The 18,119-nt window shown below is 37.8% G+C and overlaps 1 protein-coding gene across 6 annotated transcripts in view; it reads left to right on the top strand.

Moving 5' to 3' along the window:
* The window catches only part of Rbp (RIM-binding protein), a 21,907-nt gene extending 3,788 nt beyond the window's left edge, over positions 1 to 18,119 (top strand). For 4 of the 6 annotated variants that reach the window (XM_064123980.1, XM_064123977.1, XM_064123976.1 and 1 more), the window contains 16 exons: positions 331 to 462; positions 1,108 to 1,433; positions 1,759 to 1,927; positions 2,010 to 2,474; positions 2,665 to 2,977; positions 3,124 to 3,701; positions 4,033 to 4,159; positions 4,746 to 4,954; positions 5,582 to 5,986; positions 6,769 to 7,246; positions 7,725 to 7,943; positions 8,023 to 8,222; positions 8,395 to 8,643; positions 8,853 to 9,111; positions 10,832 to 11,070; positions 12,783 to 18,119. In XM_064123980.1, coding sequence (XP_063980050.1) covers positions 430 to 462; positions 1,108 to 1,433; positions 1,759 to 1,927; positions 2,010 to 2,474; positions 2,665 to 2,977; positions 3,124 to 3,701; positions 4,033 to 4,159; positions 4,746 to 4,954; positions 5,582 to 5,986; positions 6,769 to 7,246; positions 7,725 to 7,943; positions 8,023 to 8,222; positions 8,395 to 8,643; positions 8,853 to 9,111; positions 10,832 to 11,070; positions 12,783 to 13,256 — 4,743 coding nt within the window. In that variant the 5' untranslated portion in view covers positions 331 to 429 and the 3' untranslated portion in view covers positions 13,257 to 18,119. The remainder of the gene's footprint in view (positions 1 to 330; positions 463 to 1,107; positions 1,434 to 1,758; positions 1,928 to 2,009; positions 2,475 to 2,664; positions 2,978 to 3,123; positions 3,702 to 4,032; positions 4,160 to 4,745; positions 4,955 to 5,581; positions 5,987 to 6,768; positions 7,247 to 7,724; positions 7,944 to 8,022; positions 8,223 to 8,394; positions 8,644 to 8,852; positions 9,112 to 10,831; positions 11,071 to 12,782) is intronic. The other 2 variants (XM_064123978.1, XM_064123982.1) reach the window with 2 other exon arrangements.

Below are 18,119 nucleotides of genomic sequence, written 5' to 3'. Positions count from 1 at the left end.
CATCCGTAGCCTAAAGTACCTGAAAATCACCAGAAAAAACGTCTGACAACCGCTGAAAGTAGAAACCGCTGAGAATAATCTGTATAGCAGGCGATAGTGTAGTAGTAGGCTCAACATATTTCTCTCAGGCGGAGAGTATGTCATCAAATATCGATTAACTTTTTTTTTCTAACCGAGATGAAAATCCACTTCGTAGTAATTGTTTTTCATCTGTCAAATTGTAGCATGTTAATCAATAGCTATGGCTCCACACTTTTCAGCGTATTTCGTAAACGATATTTTTATTCAACGACAGTTGGAGCTTTTGAACATGGGGAGCTTGTGTTTCAGTGCTGTGGCGTTGGAGGTGGCGGGTCCACGGCACCTCAGGTCACTCATCACCTGGGTACAGGAACTGTCCTTGGCGCAACCTCCGGGAGAACCGCCATCATGCAGGACACAGTGTTGGAATCCATCCTGGAGGTAAACAATTTTTGTTGTGCTTCCACAGCTTGCATGGCAAGCACCATGTTCAACATATTGGTACTAATTTTTCCACTTCCATTTTGCTAAAATGACTTCTATAAAAATGATAAAACAGTTTTATCTGGGTAGAAAATAGCGAAGTGTCGCAATTAATCTAGAACTAGAGAAACAATCATAGAATCTAAAAAAAGGTCATGAAAATAAATGGAAAATCGTCCACTCCACGCTGGAGGCATATTCCCTCATAATGATCCTGTCTCACCACCCAATTTCACTTATTAATGCCACGCAGACAATTTCCATCAGTGAAAAAAAACCCCAGAAGCAAAATGTCGGATTTATTAAAAAGCTGCACTGTCAGGTTTTTTCACGGAAAAATATTGGCTGCGGCGAATAATTTACTTCGCGTTTTTCTCTGAAACTAGTAGATTGGTTTACAAATGTCGAGAGTCTCACAGAAAAATCAATGAATATAATAAAGTAAATAATTTTGAAGCTGGCGGATTTTGCTGAAATAATTTTTTACAATATTTTAGATAAATAAAATGTCTCGTAATTTATTTTCTACAATTTAGATCTTTCTCTTACGAGATTCTTTTATTCTGACAATCAATAAATGTCTTCTGTGTCCCTTACCCCCAGCAAATGCGCGAGACGGAGGCTCGCCGAGCAGACCTGGAGCGTCAGCACGCCGAGGCACAGAACCAGCTACGGGATAAGATAGCAGGGAGATACCAGGGCCCAGAGTCGGTGGAGGCACTTCAGTCAAAAATACGAGAATTGGAGAAAAAGACGGAACTGCAGATGGTGAGACACGAGGAATTGTCCCTGGAGTTGACGAGCCTGAGGAGAGCTAGGAGTCGGGGGCCAGGTAGTACTCCCCACACCTCGAGTGTCACTGGAACTACCTGGCCACCAGCAGGATCAGAGATTGACAGGATTATAGCTAAGATTGAGCAGGACAGCAGGTGAATTTTCATTCATTACTCAATTATTTTCAATTTGGTTACTCTCCTCACAATGATTTGCAAAAAAAACTAGAGTATGATTGTCTTTATTAATTATAATTACTGGAAATTCATATTTGATCACCATCTTAATGATTAAGGAAGAGAAAAATAATGAAGTCCTTCGATTTCTGTGTATAAATCGTATTTATGTGTTCGGGTAATCGAAATGGTTAAGAGTTTCTTGGAATGAAAACTATTTAAATCTAATAATCTATAAATTAATAGCCACAAGTAATAAATATTATTATTCATTGAAATGTAATTGAATATTTGCAACAATCAGTGGTAGAATTCTCCATGAGCTGGACCACGCGAGAGGTACGGTGACGACTCAGCAGCCATCGGCAACGGGTATCCTCAGGTCCAGTGCAGAGAACCTCCCGAATTTGAGTCATCAGCATCCCCCCCATCCGCACGCCTTGAATCTAGGAATGTCATCTCAAACGGGTCACGTAAGCACGACGAATTTTCCAGCACCAGTAATGCCAATTTCCCAATTGTCTGATCAACCTAAATCGTTTATCATCCCCTCAGTACGTAGGCTCACCAATGCCCCAGACTCCCCTGATGCCGGGATGTCCACCATTGACACCAAACGGCCCACCATATCACTACAACGAGCCTATCCCACCAGCTCCATCATTATCTACGAGCCAATCTCAGCCAGCTTTTCAGCAAAAACTCCCGCCGTATCAACACACCCATGGTCATCAGCCTCACGTTGATCTGCCAAGCTCTCATTCCCAGGGTACATTGCCCTCGCAACAGAGCCAGACTCAACAGAAACAAACGCACAGCCATTTCACTGGCAATCAGTACCAGGAGAGTTATCCTCATACGCAAACGTATCAACAGCCTCTGCAGGCCTCGACACAACCACAGCAGGGGCAACAATTGCCTTCGTCTAGCTCGTACCTTGGTTCAGGTAGTCAAACTGTCATTTCGCATTACAGTCAACCGGGCCAGACTGGACAAAATTATCAACTCAACGGTAGTCAGGTGAGTGCTCAACGGAACGATATTAGAGATGAAATTTTCATCAGCCATTGACTTTATTTCACGTTTTTAAACGCGAATAACAGTGAACGAAATTATCATTAAATCAATTTGATGTTTAAAATCAATTGAAATGTAGGAGATACAATTGACACGTTTTATTCCTCATTCATATTATTCATTCGCTTTCCAGAGTACGAATTATCCAAATTTATCACTGACGTCCCATCCGAACGGTACATTCACATCAGGAGTGAGTAGTTATGCTACAGCTCATCAACTGGGTCATCACAACTACCCGGTAACTCAGACGAATCTCCCACAAACTACTCTAGCCTCATTGCCATCGTATTCATCATCATCGTACCATACGGCACTCGGTGTGCTAACCAGTGCCCCCCAAACTGTGCTTCCCTATTCGAGTGTACAAAGCACATTTTCAACTACTCCATCGACGTATTCAACAGTGGGGACCAATGCTTTCAGCACGTCTGGCGTCAGTTCAGGTGAGATCAATACTACATTTCACTAGAACAAAATATTACGCCTCATCAAGAATAAACACTCATAAACATAATTGTGTAATCAATTGACTACATAAATTTATAATTCCACATAAATTCTTTCTCATCTTCAATTAACAATTGATCAGGCTCATCATCAAGCGGTCTGCTACAAGCGATGGGTGATCCTCTCCACGCAATGCAACAGCTATCAGCCCAGTCACAAGCCAATCAGCTCCATCAACAGGCAATAATCCAGCAGATTCAACAGAGTCTACGTGCGAGTTCACCGACAGCAACACCAACCCCAGGCCATCATTTTCTGGGCCCTAGACAAATGCCAAAAGTACCCACCGGCATTCTCACAAATCCCCTGGATCGTCACACTAATGAAACAATCTTGCCAGAGGGCCAAGTGGATATGCTGGATATTCCGGGTAAAGGAAGATGTTACGTCTACATCGCGAGATTCAGTTACGAGCCCTTTCAACACTCACCGAATGAGAATCCAGAGGCTGAACTGCCGGTACAGGGGGGTGATTATTTATTAGTGTGGGGGCAGCCCGATGAGGATGGTATCCTAGATGCTGAGACACTTGATGGCCGCAGGGGACTTGTTCCCGCTAATTTCGTGCAGAAACTCGTTGGCGATGATCTTCTTGAGTTTCATCAAGCTGTACTGGGACTGAGGGATGTGGATGATGCTGCATCAACGAATATTCCACAGGTGAGGCTTCACTGGATGGAATGCCAAAGTATTTGGGAAGACAAAGGTGGTTTCACCAAAGCTATTCATTGAATAAGGCATTTTTCAATGTTTTCCAATTTTTTTGTCTCCGCCAATAATGAACATAAGAACGTAATCAGACATATGACATTTATATCTTGTTGGATGATGAATTCACTAGGAGAGAACTAGTTTTCAATGGAAATGTCTCAGCAATAAGCGAAACTGGCAAGATAAACATTCTAATAAATAATTCCCAAGATAATTTCAAAATCATATCTTCACTCCTAATCTCCGTTTGAAATTCTATTAACCCTCGATTCATTTTCAGTGCTATCTCCAAGATATCGATCTGGAACTTGCTGCTCTCGAGGAGGGCAACAGGAATCGTCACGCTGAGTTGTCAGCGTACGCAGAGTTGGACAATATCGCTGATGAGGATGAGCAAGAGCCACCAGGTTGGTTTAACTCGGAGTTGCATCACCAGAAATAAATGATTAACATAAATTTAAAGAATAGTTCTTGATAAATGTGTTGTCGGACATAAACCATTCGGATGAGGCCTTTTGGACGATTTTGTTACTGAATTCATGGAAAAAATTGTCCATCAGATTGTTCACAACCATTAGTACAGATGGCACGACATAGTTGAAATTCTGTGGTTTGTGTTCGACGTTTAACTGTGAATTGCACGTTTTCAGAGTAATTAATGGTATCGAAATTGATAGAAGAGATGATTCTTGGAAATTGTAGATGATTTCCAATGAATCCCCTGCCCCAAGTGTCTCCAGCACCTGATGAGCCATCACAAGGGCATGTAATTCCCAATGTTGCTTTGTCCTTTTATTTTTTTCTTTCACATTACCGTCACAGCCGATCAAAGGGCCCACAGCTGACCCTCCAAGAGCAATAAAATATTGACTTCGTTATTATTGTCTCCTGTGTTGAGTTGTTCGATGGTTCGCAAGCGCTCATTTTAGTGGTTAGATTAGATAAAGGTATCTAGCTACAGCTAGGCTTTGTCTTGTCTTTTTCCTCCTGAAGAAGTCTACCTGTTTTCGGACCTAGTACCGGCGCCCCAGCATCTCACCCTCGAACGTCAACTCAACAAGAGTGTTCTCATCAACTGGACAGCACCTGAAAATTCCCACCAGCTGGAGTCTTATCATGTCTACGTTGATGGGGTGCTGAAGGTGACGGTTAAGGCTACGGAGAGAACACGAGCGTTGGTGGAAGGAGTTGATTCAACTCGGGTTAGTAATTTTGTTATTACCACCGGTGAATTACACGAAAAAAAATACAACACGAGAATTTCTAATTCTGAACAATTGACAATGAGAGATTCACAATAATAAAAAATATTTTTTATTTGATCCTCACTTTATCGAAGTTAACTTGTGTATTTGGTTGATGGCAAATCAATCGCTGATTGATTGCCAACCGGCAATGAACCCTCGATCAACCAACACGTAGTTGATCCATCTGATGATCCAGTGTTCGATAGCCAGTCAAATAACGATTAGCTGACGTTCAACAGACGATCAAATAGCAAGCAATTAACGAGCAACTAGTCATCAACTGATTACACAAGTTGAATCTTCCATCAAGTGCTCTTACAGATGAAATGCACTTATCCCAGTTTACCGATTCACTACAGATTTCTGAACTTTGTAATGATCGAATCGGTTTGTTAAATGTCAATGGAAAAAGCCCCCATCGTTATTCATTGACAATCTCATAGCATTGACATTTTTCTGTGAGCATTCTTCACATTTTTATTACAAGACAGGGCTAGTGTGTAGTTTAAGCCATTCAGTCGTAACAATATGTCATGTTTATACTGTGACTATTTCATCATCCAAAGCATCTATTAATTCCAGCCCCACCGAATAAGTGTTCGTTCAGTGACCCACTCAAGACGTACATCTCGGGATGCAGCTTGTACAATGGTAATCGGCAAAGACGTTGCAATAGGCCCAACAGCAGTCAAAGCATCAAACGTAACTGCCACAAGTGCAGTTATATCATGGCTTCCAAGTAACAGCAATCATCAGCACGTTGTGTGCGTCAACAATGTCGAAGTTAGAACAGTAAAACCGGGCGTTTATCGTCACACAATAACAGGCCTAGCACCATCAACGATTTATCGTGTCACAGTTAAAGCCAAGAATCTACGTGCAACACATTTCGAGGACCAAAGCACTCAATCAAACAATAATCTTGCCTGCCACGTACATTTTAAGACCTTACAGAAGGGTCTACCGGATCCTCCCGTTGATATCCAGGTCAAGATATATTTATTTATCAGTTTCAGTAGTTGATAATTTCATTGATTAAGTAGTATGTAATGCTTTTGTCAAATATTAATTCCTCGAGTGCAAAGTGGATAAATGTCCAAAGGTTCATTGTAGATTGTAGATGCTAATTTTAAGGAGATTCTGTTTTCATTACTTACTCGCTGATTTTATCGTCATTGCACTTTTTTGTTTATTTGGTAGGGGAAAACAATGATAATAATTCAAGCAAATGATTTTTGTAATTGTTGCTTATAACTGGAATATCAATTTTATTTATGAGAAGAAAAGTTAATGGAAGTTCTTTGGGGAGGGGTCTTCTTAATTGTGAGAATTCATTTACTTATTCAAAGAATTTATTTATTCAGTCTATTCCATTGAAATTTATAGTCACTTTTCTATCTTATTACAGAATTGGAAGTGTTTTAATCTAATAATTCTGAAAGTACAGGGATACTGATCGGAAGAAATTCATATTCACAATTTTTTTTTTCGAAAAATTAATATCTACTGAATATTTTTCAGGACAAACATGAAACTGAATATAATTTTTTGGGTAAACAACTTAAAAAACTAAATGTTAGAATTATTTAAGTAATTTACAACGTAACTCAACTTATATTTTTAACTGCTTCACAATTTTATACTGAATTCCCCTTAAAAAATATTATCCAATCGATAAAATCATTCATCACTGATCATTGCGGCGGGATCTCCTTAAACCGAATGAAAAATAAATAATAAAATCATAAATTCCTGATATTCGAATACAGGTGGAGGCTGGACCGCAGGACGGCACTTTGCTAGTGACCTGGCAGCCTGTTGCCCTAAACGGTTCGGCCGTCACCGGTTACGCGGTTTACGCGGACGGCAAGAAGGTCACCGACGTCGACAGTCCAACTGGTGATCATGCACTCGTTGACATTCACAAATTAATGGGCTTAAATCCAAAAGCTATAACTGTGAGAACCAAGAGTCGTGAAAGCCAGTCTGGTGACAGTTGTGCAACAGCTATACCATGCAATGTATTGCGAGGTGGTACAATGGTACATGGACATATGGATCAGGGAATGATGCAGGAGCACATCAGGGTGGTGGGCACTGGACAGAGATATCCAGGTGCACCTATGCCATCACATATGAGACGACATGGACCACCCAGGGTTGATGCCCATGGACAAATTATTATTGAGACTGATGAGAATCTTTCGGATAAGGAGATATATCCGGGGCAGAGTTTATCGCAAATGGGTGAGAACTATATTAGTCAGTAGAGTGATGACCAGTGATTTCGAGGGTAGATTATCTTTCTAGGAATAGGAGTTCGTATAATAAGATGTCGTTTTCCCATCGTGAAGATTAAACCCAATTTTATGTACATTCATTAGTGTTATGAATCAATTTTTTTAATTAATTCATCTCAAATTGGTGATTTCTATACGGTACGATAATTTGACAAAATTCTACATACTGATATTCATATTTGGTGAAATTTGCAAACGGGAACAAAACAAACGCTTCGTAGAATAAAAACAAAAATTATAATCAATAACATTTTCATATCGATATTTTGTAATAATCTGTAATAATCGTAAATGGATAAGTTATCGTAGTAACGCAACATCTGAGAGGACGGTCACATGTAACAAAGATAGTAGTATAACTTTCTCAGGAATTTTCCTTCTGCAATAATGCAAAGCACACAATCCACCTGTTTATCCTCTTTCAGGTATTCCAGAAATAACAAAAGACTCGGCTAGCGAAGGGAATTACAGTGAAGAGGATGATCCAACCAGGAGAAGGGGAATGGGTCCACAGCATCATCCAGGTCATCACAGATATGGACCGCAGCCTGGCGGCCCTCAAGGACCCCCTGGGACACACAAGGGGACGGGAAGGATAGTTGGACTTAGGGGACAAGAGCCTTATTATGGTCCAGACCACCAAGGTAACAATCTCCAGTCAACTTTTCCTCTTCATTCAGAAATTTGCCCCCTCATTGATAAACTTAATTTATCACAATACAGAAGCTCAAAGAGGTAGAGGTCCAGGATATAGAGGTGCAAGAAATCGGGGCCCGCGTAATCCACAGCATCCTGGCCCCCAGCAGATGACCAAAAGGGTCAGGTGGTTCACAGCTCTCTTCAATTATAATCCAACGACGATGTCGCCGAATTCAGATGCCTACGACATTGAATTACCATTCTTCGAGGGTGACATTGTCAAGGTAATGAGAGCTTTTAACCTGAAGGGAGAGAGATTCACAGATAAAGCAACAAGAGATGAAATCCAATTTTTAAGCAACTGTCCTGCTTTTCTGTGGAATTTTTTCACATCTGTAGAGTGTCCCATCTATGACGATGACATTTCGAAATATCTTTTATGGATTTGTCCTCAAGGTCTGGGGTGACAAGGACGATGATGGATTCTACTGGGGGGAATGTAATGGCAAACGTGGCTACGTGCCTAACAATATGGTCGAAGAACTCAAGAGTCCACCGCCTGAGCTTGAGGGACAGGGGCCGGGCCAGGGGAGGAGAGGCCAAGGGGATCGGTGGGGTGATATCTACACGAATATGCCGGTGAAGAAGATGATGGCTCTGTATGACTACGATCCACAAGTTGTTTCCCCGAATGTTGATGCTGAGGTATTCCAGATCAATATTTTCCTCAAATCACTCGAGATAATTGACTAATTAGCATTTAGAGCTCAGTTTTCTTAATGTTAAGTATGAGGAAATGAAAAACAATCGACAGAACTGGTTTAATTTGAAAAAATACGTGAAAATGTCCATTTGACAAAACAATGAGTTGATCATTTAATCCAATCGATTAACGATTTTAATTACATTTTCAGGCGGTGGAGTTACGTTTTCAAGCCGGCAACGAAATATTCATTTACGGTGAAATGGATGACGATGGATTTTACATGGGAGAATTGAACGGTGTGCGTGGATTAGTACCAAGTAATTTTGTGATAGAGGCTGGCTCAAGTAAAGGCCAACCAGGTAAACCAGGATGGAAGCCCCCTAGTGGAGGGAGCCAAGGACCTGGGGTCAGGGGTCCTCCACCACCACCGAGAGAACCCTCAACTCCTGGACATCGACGTAACAAAGGTAAAGAGATATTCATTATTAATTCCAACATCCGAACGACATCCAAGCTCATGTCGCTGGAGTAAAATTAAAACAATTTTACATCGCTTGTGTAAATTAAAATTTGTCGTCTCCTTTTACCGATCATTGAATGATTGTATGCGATGATTATCGATGGAGATGTGAAACTTATGTTTAATAAAAAATCCAACAGCAGAGCAACACAAGACACGAGACTCGATGTGCCAAGACGACAGACTGATAATTCCTCGAACAATTTATCAAATAATTCTGCTAATGAATAATGATTGTCATTGTTTGATCATCGTGGCGGGCACGAAATTTTCTTATAGAAGTATCTGACGAATTCAGTGGAATATTTTATTGGATTTCTACTAGATTTAAATTGAAAATCTCATTCATTTGGTCGATTTTTATAAAAGTTTCTCACGAGAAAAAATTTCATTGTATTTTTCTTGTATTCATTAAAAAATTTTGCTTAAAATATGAATGTGTACCATTGAGGAAAGTATTTAAAACAACATTCCGAGGGGGGGGGCTGAGTATTTTCCAATAGTATCAGCCAATAATTCATGAAAATTTCAATAGAAATCCTCAAAAAATGTTCTTCCATTCGTAAAACGATTCTATAAAAATTTTCCCGTGTAAAATCACCGCATTAAGCCACACTGTTTTCAGATTAACTGTTGAATCACCTATATGTTTGACCAGAAATAAATAAAGCAATTAATAATAAATAAAATTAACACCTGACCAAAAACATGCAACATAGGGCAAAAAAGTTATTCAAACACTTGAGAAAAATTAACACACGACAAAATGCAATAAACACCACGCTGCTTTGAGTGTATTTTACTAATCATTAATTATGAATGCATATATATCATCGAAACATTGATATGTATGTATGATTTTTTATGTCTATCTATCTTCGAGCATTTTCTGACTCGTTAAATACCTCTCTATTCATATTATCTGTCTCTCTACTGTATTTTCTGTACAAAAGATTATATTGATATATTTGATATAATTTTATTTATTTATATTCTCCTCTCGAGGATCCACTATTATCTGCGATCGTATTGCTGCATTTTCTATGATAAAAACAGATGAACCAATGTATCAAGATGATTTCACTGAATCGTGATTACGTGATATATTTATCATATCTTTCTCTTTGTGTGCCTGAATTGGTCGATGGTCGTCCTGTCACATGATTGTCGTTCGTGTCGTGTTGTCATGCTGGCCATTTAAAAATTTTCCTGTCCATTTCACTGACGATTATTGTAGCTCGTTAAATATTAAATAACATGAGACTAAATAGTGACTCTCTATTTTCACAATCTCACCACTTGATAAATATCAGGATTTGCCATCATCTGGTCTCTGTGAAATGGATATATTAATCTATGATCTCCATAATTATATCGAGTTTTGTATAATTACTCTCTGGATGAGAATAATTACTCGTTTGACTCTTGCGAACGACACGTGATGTGATGTCGAGATAATTAGAGGAATCGAATAAAATAAAATGATAGACAAGTCGTTTTGAAAGGACCACCTTTGAGTGAGTGACTTTTTGAAAGGATTTGTCCGGATTGTTTCAGTCAATTCAGGAGTAAAACGAGTGTAGTAGAAATGAATTATGAAAAAAATGAAAAGAAGCAAAAATGAGCCATGAATGACAACACGGTTCTGTTCTCTTCTCTGTTGCTAGATGCCTGCATTGTGCCTGTGTCTGTCCCTGTCTGTCACTTAGACTCTAGACAACAACAACCACAACAACAAAACCAACTACAACAAAACAATCCACCGCATCTAGCCTACCAACAAGCGAATCACCACAGCTACACCACTGTTACAACGTCTAATCAGCACGGTGGTCTGGGTACAGGTGCTATGGGGCCTCACAGTGCCCATCAGCAGGGTAGTGTACCACCCCACCTTCAACAGCAGGTCAGTATGTCCACTGGGACCATGAAAAACCCCCCATTTTCCACTGGCTCGATCTTTGATTTCTGTATTTATGGGGATTTTTGAATGGAATGACAGAATTCGTGGATCATTTGGCACTTTTCCTGATTGTTGGAAAGTGATATTCCTGGGGAGATTACTCTAACCATATAGAGGTTTCATAGAAAAATCATTGAAATTCTTATTTTTTCGAAGATAATTATTTCCAGAAATTTCTTACATCATTAAGAATTCGGAGTTATTGGGGTCTAGATTATTCATTATTAATTCTCATGAAAAGTCCATCAACTTAGAGAGCTTCTAATTAGTATCGATCAATTTTCTTTGTACAAGTATTTTTTATTGAACGTTTCTATTAAACAAAAGAACCGAAAAACCAATGATGTTCCCATAAAAGTTCGCAGGGAAAGTATTCTGAATAATTAATTATACTGAATAATTAATGGATTAATGGTAGGGAGATTCCTGATATTTATTGTCATTCCATCCAACTGTCCCACCATTATTTTCCGTCATTTCGCAATAAATCGCTTACCTCGTGCTCTCCTTTATCGCGCTGCTATGAATGTCAACGAGTCTTGTGGTTATTAATTAATCCGACCAACTTGTAAGCAGCGAATGACCATTGAAAATGGTTATTATGGATTGCGAGGAGAATTTCTCTTTGAAATATTGGTCGCTTCAGTGTCTCGTTGGACATTGTGCGGAGATGGAAATAATAGTTTTGCATTGTTTAGGGAATATGGAGTGACTGCGCATTCATGAATTTGTTGAATATTTCGTGGGTATTGAATATTGTAGAACTTGGTGAATGAAATTTTCACGTCAGCTCTTATTCCTTCCGATGGAAGAATGGAATTTCATCTGTGAAACCCTAGAATTGTGCGGAGACTTCGGTTTTCTTGAGGTATTCACTATGAATATTCAATTCCTCTGTGAATATCCGGTTCTATGCCATGAAAATTCAATGAAAGTCTCTGAATGTGCCAGGTTTTACAGAAAATTTGATGGAGAAGCCCGAGGATTTCTGTATTAAATTTTCTTGTATATTTCCATTGAATTTATTCCCAGACCGGAATTTTCCATTGGCATCAGAATATTCCGAATTAATATCTCAAGAATACCCACTTTTTGCAATTCCACACGTTCTTCCATTTTCCATAGTTCCGTCCACTTTTCAGCCCTCGAATATTCATAATTGCCGACCTCCAAAATTTTCTTTTACAACTACTTGCCCCAAATAGAGAAATTCTCCGTCTCGCTTCTCCCATTTCTGGTCAACTTCCCCCTGGACCATCAGCTCTCCAAAGAAATTCCTGAAAATAAAAATAAATATTCTCTCCCCAAAGAGAGACTTGGGGCTTGCACGGCATGCCGCACTCTATACAGCTTGGCAAAACTCACCCCTTTTTGTATTTGCATAATATGTTTCCAAATCTCCAGTACCCCCAGCAAATGCGTCCCCCCAACACAATGGCCGCCCCCAAACTGACATATAAAAAAAAATAACACAAAGATCGCTTGAATGTTAACCGAATCACTGACACACACACGAATGTCGATTCGACAATCTATCATAAACCACCTAGAAATTGCAAATAATGACTAAACAATACCGATAACCTAGGAGTTATAAATCGTAGTCTAACGACTTCTTCCTGACGAGGCTCTAATAAATTTATAAAAAATTTCAGGGGAGGGAGAGAGGCGTGGGCAATCGGGGCGTTATTAACATGTCGGGTGGCCTCCAGGGTGGTCCCCAGCAGTTCCAGAATCCCCAGGGGTACCAGCAGAACATGGGCCAGCAAAATCCACAACAGCAGCAGCAGCAGAATCAACAGGGCTACCAACAGAACATGGGTTACCAGCAACAGGCCCAGGGGTATCAACAAAACTTCCCCCAACAGCAACAGCAGGGCCAGTATGGTCCCAATCAGGGTGGCCAGATGCCCCAGGCTAATAAACCAATACGTGGAATACCAGCGGTCATTCCAACAGCTCAAAAACCACAAGATCAGAACCAGCAACAGCAACAGCAACAGCAGCAGTCAACAGCTGGTCCAAATTTAATGCAAAAATTCACTGAAATGGCCGGAGCCAGTGCTGGTGGTGATATACTATCAAAAGGTAAAGAGCTCATATTCATGAAATTTGGATTAGGCAAGTGAGCCAATGTTACAGCCATTTTTTTAATGGTCTTAAGACTGGTAATTACCACAGTCTCGTGACAAATAATAAATTCATTTCATCGAATCTAATAAACATTCCAGACCATAAGTATTTCGAATAATGTTCAAGTAGTTTGGGTCTGATTATTGAGGTGATTTTTCTACTTTATGAGTTTAATTGCTCGATTATGACGATGTAAGGTCTGTTAGTGAGAATGATCGAGATGCTAGGGTATGTAAGTTACATGTAATCGATTAAAGCTGCTGTTGCTCTTGCTGCCGCCTGGATTAAGATGTAATCAATTGAAATGTTGGGGGGGAGGAAGGTTCAACGTACTTCGTTGTAATATCAAGAGTACTTGATTCAAGTGATTCAACGTTGTTCAGTGGTTTATCTGGCATTCATCGAGGTAATTTCGTACTCAGTGGAAAAAAAAATTGACTACGTTGAACCACTTCAATGGCGAATTCATTATTGAACACTCGAAACTTTATAATGAGGGAGAATTGGAGGACACTTCAACTCGGTTATTCTTTGCCCCGCGTATAGGAGGATTAATCAAGCTAGATGATCGTTGAGTGAGATGCTCAAGGTCGAGGGACCACAAGGCAGCACGCGGAGAGTCACGTACGGATTAATTTTGGGGAAAAACTTGATGGACTCATTGATAAATTTTATTGCCCGAAAAAAAAAATCAATAAAATTTTCTAATTAATTCCACGAGCTGTTCAATGAAATTTCTACGTTCGTGGTTGGCTCAATACATAATTTATTTCAATTATTTTAATGTAATCCTCACTCTCAAACTATTCACCTCGTGCTCTTCCGCGCTCCCTCGATTCTCGACTGATTGATAATGTCTTAACAATCGACGATTGATAATATAATAGAGAGATGAATAAAAAAAATAATTAACCGCGCACAAGAGTCAAGGGTTTGGACTCTGATGTTGTGAGGTGCCCGAAGCTGCCACCTCGTCGTGTTTATCGATTATAAATGGAGACGATGCAATAAGCAAAAAAAAGTATTACCAAAATGATGAAATATTAAGTAGAAAGGAATGAACGGGAGGCGGGCGTGCCTTGAGATGCCTCACCCCCACACAAACAATAATCATATCTTACTAATGATAATACTGTAATCAATAATTTATCGAGTGATCTCTACCATTATTTCCCCTATTTACTGAGCCGATCCCCTTCTTTTATTCAGAATAATGACGGGGGGATAGGAGAGAAATTATAGATGAATTAATTAAGGTGGTGGCGAGCGTTGAGTCGCCTAGATTCCTTTTCACTACTGTCAATCATTTCGTTTTTTAATCCCCTTCAAGAGAGAAAGCAATTTACACTGAAAAAAAATTATTATCGAGAAATATTCAGTTACTTGAGAGAAGTATTCATTTTAGCAAAATTACATGTTTTCGATCGAGTCATCCCCAGAGGGATCTAATTACATCTTAATTATGACAATCTTATTGCTCTCGAGGAATACTATATTGCACAGGACCTTAAAGGAATTTCATTAATGTTTTTCTTTTTTTTTTTATAAATTTCGAGGAATTTTTTGATGTTCATAATTATGGAAGGAGTTCCGTCAAGCATCTGATTAACCTGCTCATGTTCAGAACGGTAGAGTAAACATAATTCAAGCCTAATAAGCATTTCCTAGTGACAACTTGACTGGGGAAATACGATATTGAAGAAAAAACTTCTCAGAAGTAAATGAATATTTGTCAAACAAATTTTTTCTCAAAAAAAATTCATTGCATTTGTTTGTGACTGCTGCGATGGTTTTCGTTTTCGTTCATGTATTTCAATAGAATTTAATAGAGAGAGTTAATGAAGTGTTAATGGAGTTTTACAATTTTGTTGATCTAGGGAAGAATGTTTAATTTACGTTGAAATATTGTGGGAACGGGCCATACGTAACGACTAAGACGTTCGTTCAAGCTCGATTACACGTACGTCACATGAATTATTGATGAAATAAATAGATAAAATGAATGACGAAGTTATAAATAAAGATGGAAAAGAAAAATTATACATATTATAAATAACAAAATATACATAATATATATATTATATTTAACTATTGCAAATTGTTGTTACAACGCTACTTGTAATCGTATTTTGTACAAAGTATAATCCGACCTTTATTTTTCTTTCGCCAGAGAATCAGAGTATATGAATATGAAGAGATGAAAAACAAATTATGCATTAGAAAATTGTTTAACGAAATGATGTGAGAACATTTTAAAGGCAGAATAATTCATTGATTGATTAATTCCTATATGAGTGAGTATATGATTGATTGAGCGTGTACAGATATGAGTGAGAGATGAAAAATATATTAATATTCTACTCGAATCTAACTCATTCTGTCGATTCTTTGAGTCTAACTAAAGTTTAGAGTGAAATTTTATGAAATTTATTGCGATTGATGAACGATAGTGTTTTGATTTTTACAAAGGAGTGGAGAGTTTAGTTAGTGGATTGATTCAATCGTTAATCTCGACTGCAATCGGCTCTTGACAATTCATTATCTTGCATCTCATGAAGTTATCGCCCTGTTTCATTTACTGTAAAATTTTGAGGATAAACTCGTACTTCCATGGAAACAAATCAATGGAGGCAAATAAAAACAATAAAATCAACGCAGTGGTATTGGTCGTGTTTCAAATGATTGAGTAGTGGTGATAAATGGCAATAGTGATGAACTGGGGATGATTTCCTCGTTCGGGGCAATCGATTTTTCGGTTCTTCAAACACTAAATATCACAGTTCTCGAAAGTCCTTGACATTATCAGAGATCAGCAATTAATTTATTGCTAAAACGTACTTTCCCTGGATTTATATTGTTTTATTAATAATTTATTAATAAATTATAGGAAGAAACTAATTTTTATTGTATTCATTCATTCGAGCATAGATAGTAATTATATTAAATTTAGGAGTCCGTTAATCGACGAAGACTTTTAGCTGGATATGTTTCATTACAATGACAATCAATAATGAAATCTGACATATTACTCTTCAATAATTTTAATGAATAATGAATAGCAGTTAATCATTGATTACAACAACAGTAGAACTTTCATTTTCTTTTTCAGTCGTTGGCTTGCTCATGAAAACGTGGTTTGACAATTAAATTTTTCATCACGATAATGCAAAATAAATAATTCGTATAATTTATTTGCCGATCTCTGGAAGCATTCAACATTCCATATTCATAATTTACTTATTTTCCTCAGTCACAGTCAACCTCGGTTGCATATCAATTATGAGGCTCGTCTGGAGGACTTGAAGTGATGTATAAAAAAAATCTAGAGACATGCGAAACAGATGATATTCTGACCACTGATAGGACATCTAATGTTAACGAAAAACAATTTTAAGAATCATATTTAGTTTTTAGTGTTGATACCAATTGAATTGGCTTTCTTGCATCTGTCACCAGTGTTATCACACTGATTTCATTGCCTCTGTGAACATCGTCAGTCCACTTTGATAGTATCTCTCTTAGGAAATAGTTAAAACTTTTGAAAAATCAAATTCAGAATATCCTTCGGCATCTCTTACGCATCTAGGCTCAACCGAATTACGAATTCAATATTTCCTCGATTCCTTGTATCGTTCCAAAATTCAATTTCATTTCTCACCATTGGGGGGGAGTCCATTCTCACGGACTGATGCTCGTTAATGTCGTCATTAATTGTTGTTAATGTTCTTGTTGTTACGCGTACTACGTACCTCATAACTGAATTTTTAAGAGAAAGATTATTGATTCCAATGCGATGATAATTTTTGGAAATTAGTTGCTCTTGAATCGGTCAGTTTAGGAGGAACAGAAGATGATTATATATTTAGCAGTCAATTTATTAATTTGAGCTGAAATTTATTGACTATTTATTTGAGACAACAATTCATACGAAAGGGACATTAACAGAAAAACTGGGGAATTCGAATTCCTGTGGGAATTCTGTTCACTATTTGTTAATTCTAAAATTCCGTTTTTCTCTCAACAAAAATATCTCCATTTATTAAATTTATTCAATTTTTTCTTATAACAATCTACTTAAAATTAATAGAAATATTGATTTGAATATTAACTGTTCAATATTTCTATCCAAAAATGGAAAAAATCTGCAGTTGAATTCCCCAACGACTCCTGGTTTTGTCTGTTAATTTTTTGGCATTCGTGAAACAAAAATGTCTTTTATAAATTAATTAAGAGTGTCCAAGTAACAATAATGCAAGAGCCGTCATAATAAATCTCGTATTGACACTAAAAACTCATCTGCAAAGACAGAAAAGAATAACAACAAATAATATAAATAAACAAATTAAAGAACCGACGATAATAAATGAAAAGACGAAGATACGTAGCGCAATCGATATGTATACATAAATGATATATATAAATCCACCCCATTACGTATATACATCTTTTAATACATGTATATCGCGTCGATTTTAAGCATGCCAAAATAAGAAATGAAATTATATATAAATTATTATATATATAATGCAACAAAATAATGAATGCAAAATCGCCACGCTGACGTATATCTAATTGAGTAATCTACGCTTTGTTTTTTCTATGAAAAAAAAATATATATTAAAAGAAAATCGCGCGTGAGAACGTTCATTATCAATTCCTGGTTAGATAATTGCGATGAAGAAAGAAAATTATTATGAATATTCATGAGAAAATATAAGAAAAGTCGAGGGTGAGAGAGAGAGTGTGAGAGAGAGAGTGAAAGGTGGTAAAATAATGATGAATAACTAAAGAAAAAATGAATAAATAAAATGTTATTATAAACAATTAATTAATAAAAAAATGAATCTCGTTTCTTGTTA

Source organism: Diachasmimorpha longicaudata, chromosome 6, assembly GCF_034640455.1.
Source record: "Diachasmimorpha longicaudata isolate KC_UGA_2023 chromosome 6, iyDiaLong2, whole genome shotgun sequence".
NCBI classification, from domain to species: domain Eukaryota; kingdom Metazoa; phylum Arthropoda; class Insecta; order Hymenoptera; family Braconidae; genus Diachasmimorpha; species Diachasmimorpha longicaudata.
Note: the sequence above shows the minus strand (reverse complement) of the source record. Positions and strands in the feature narration are given on the sequence as shown.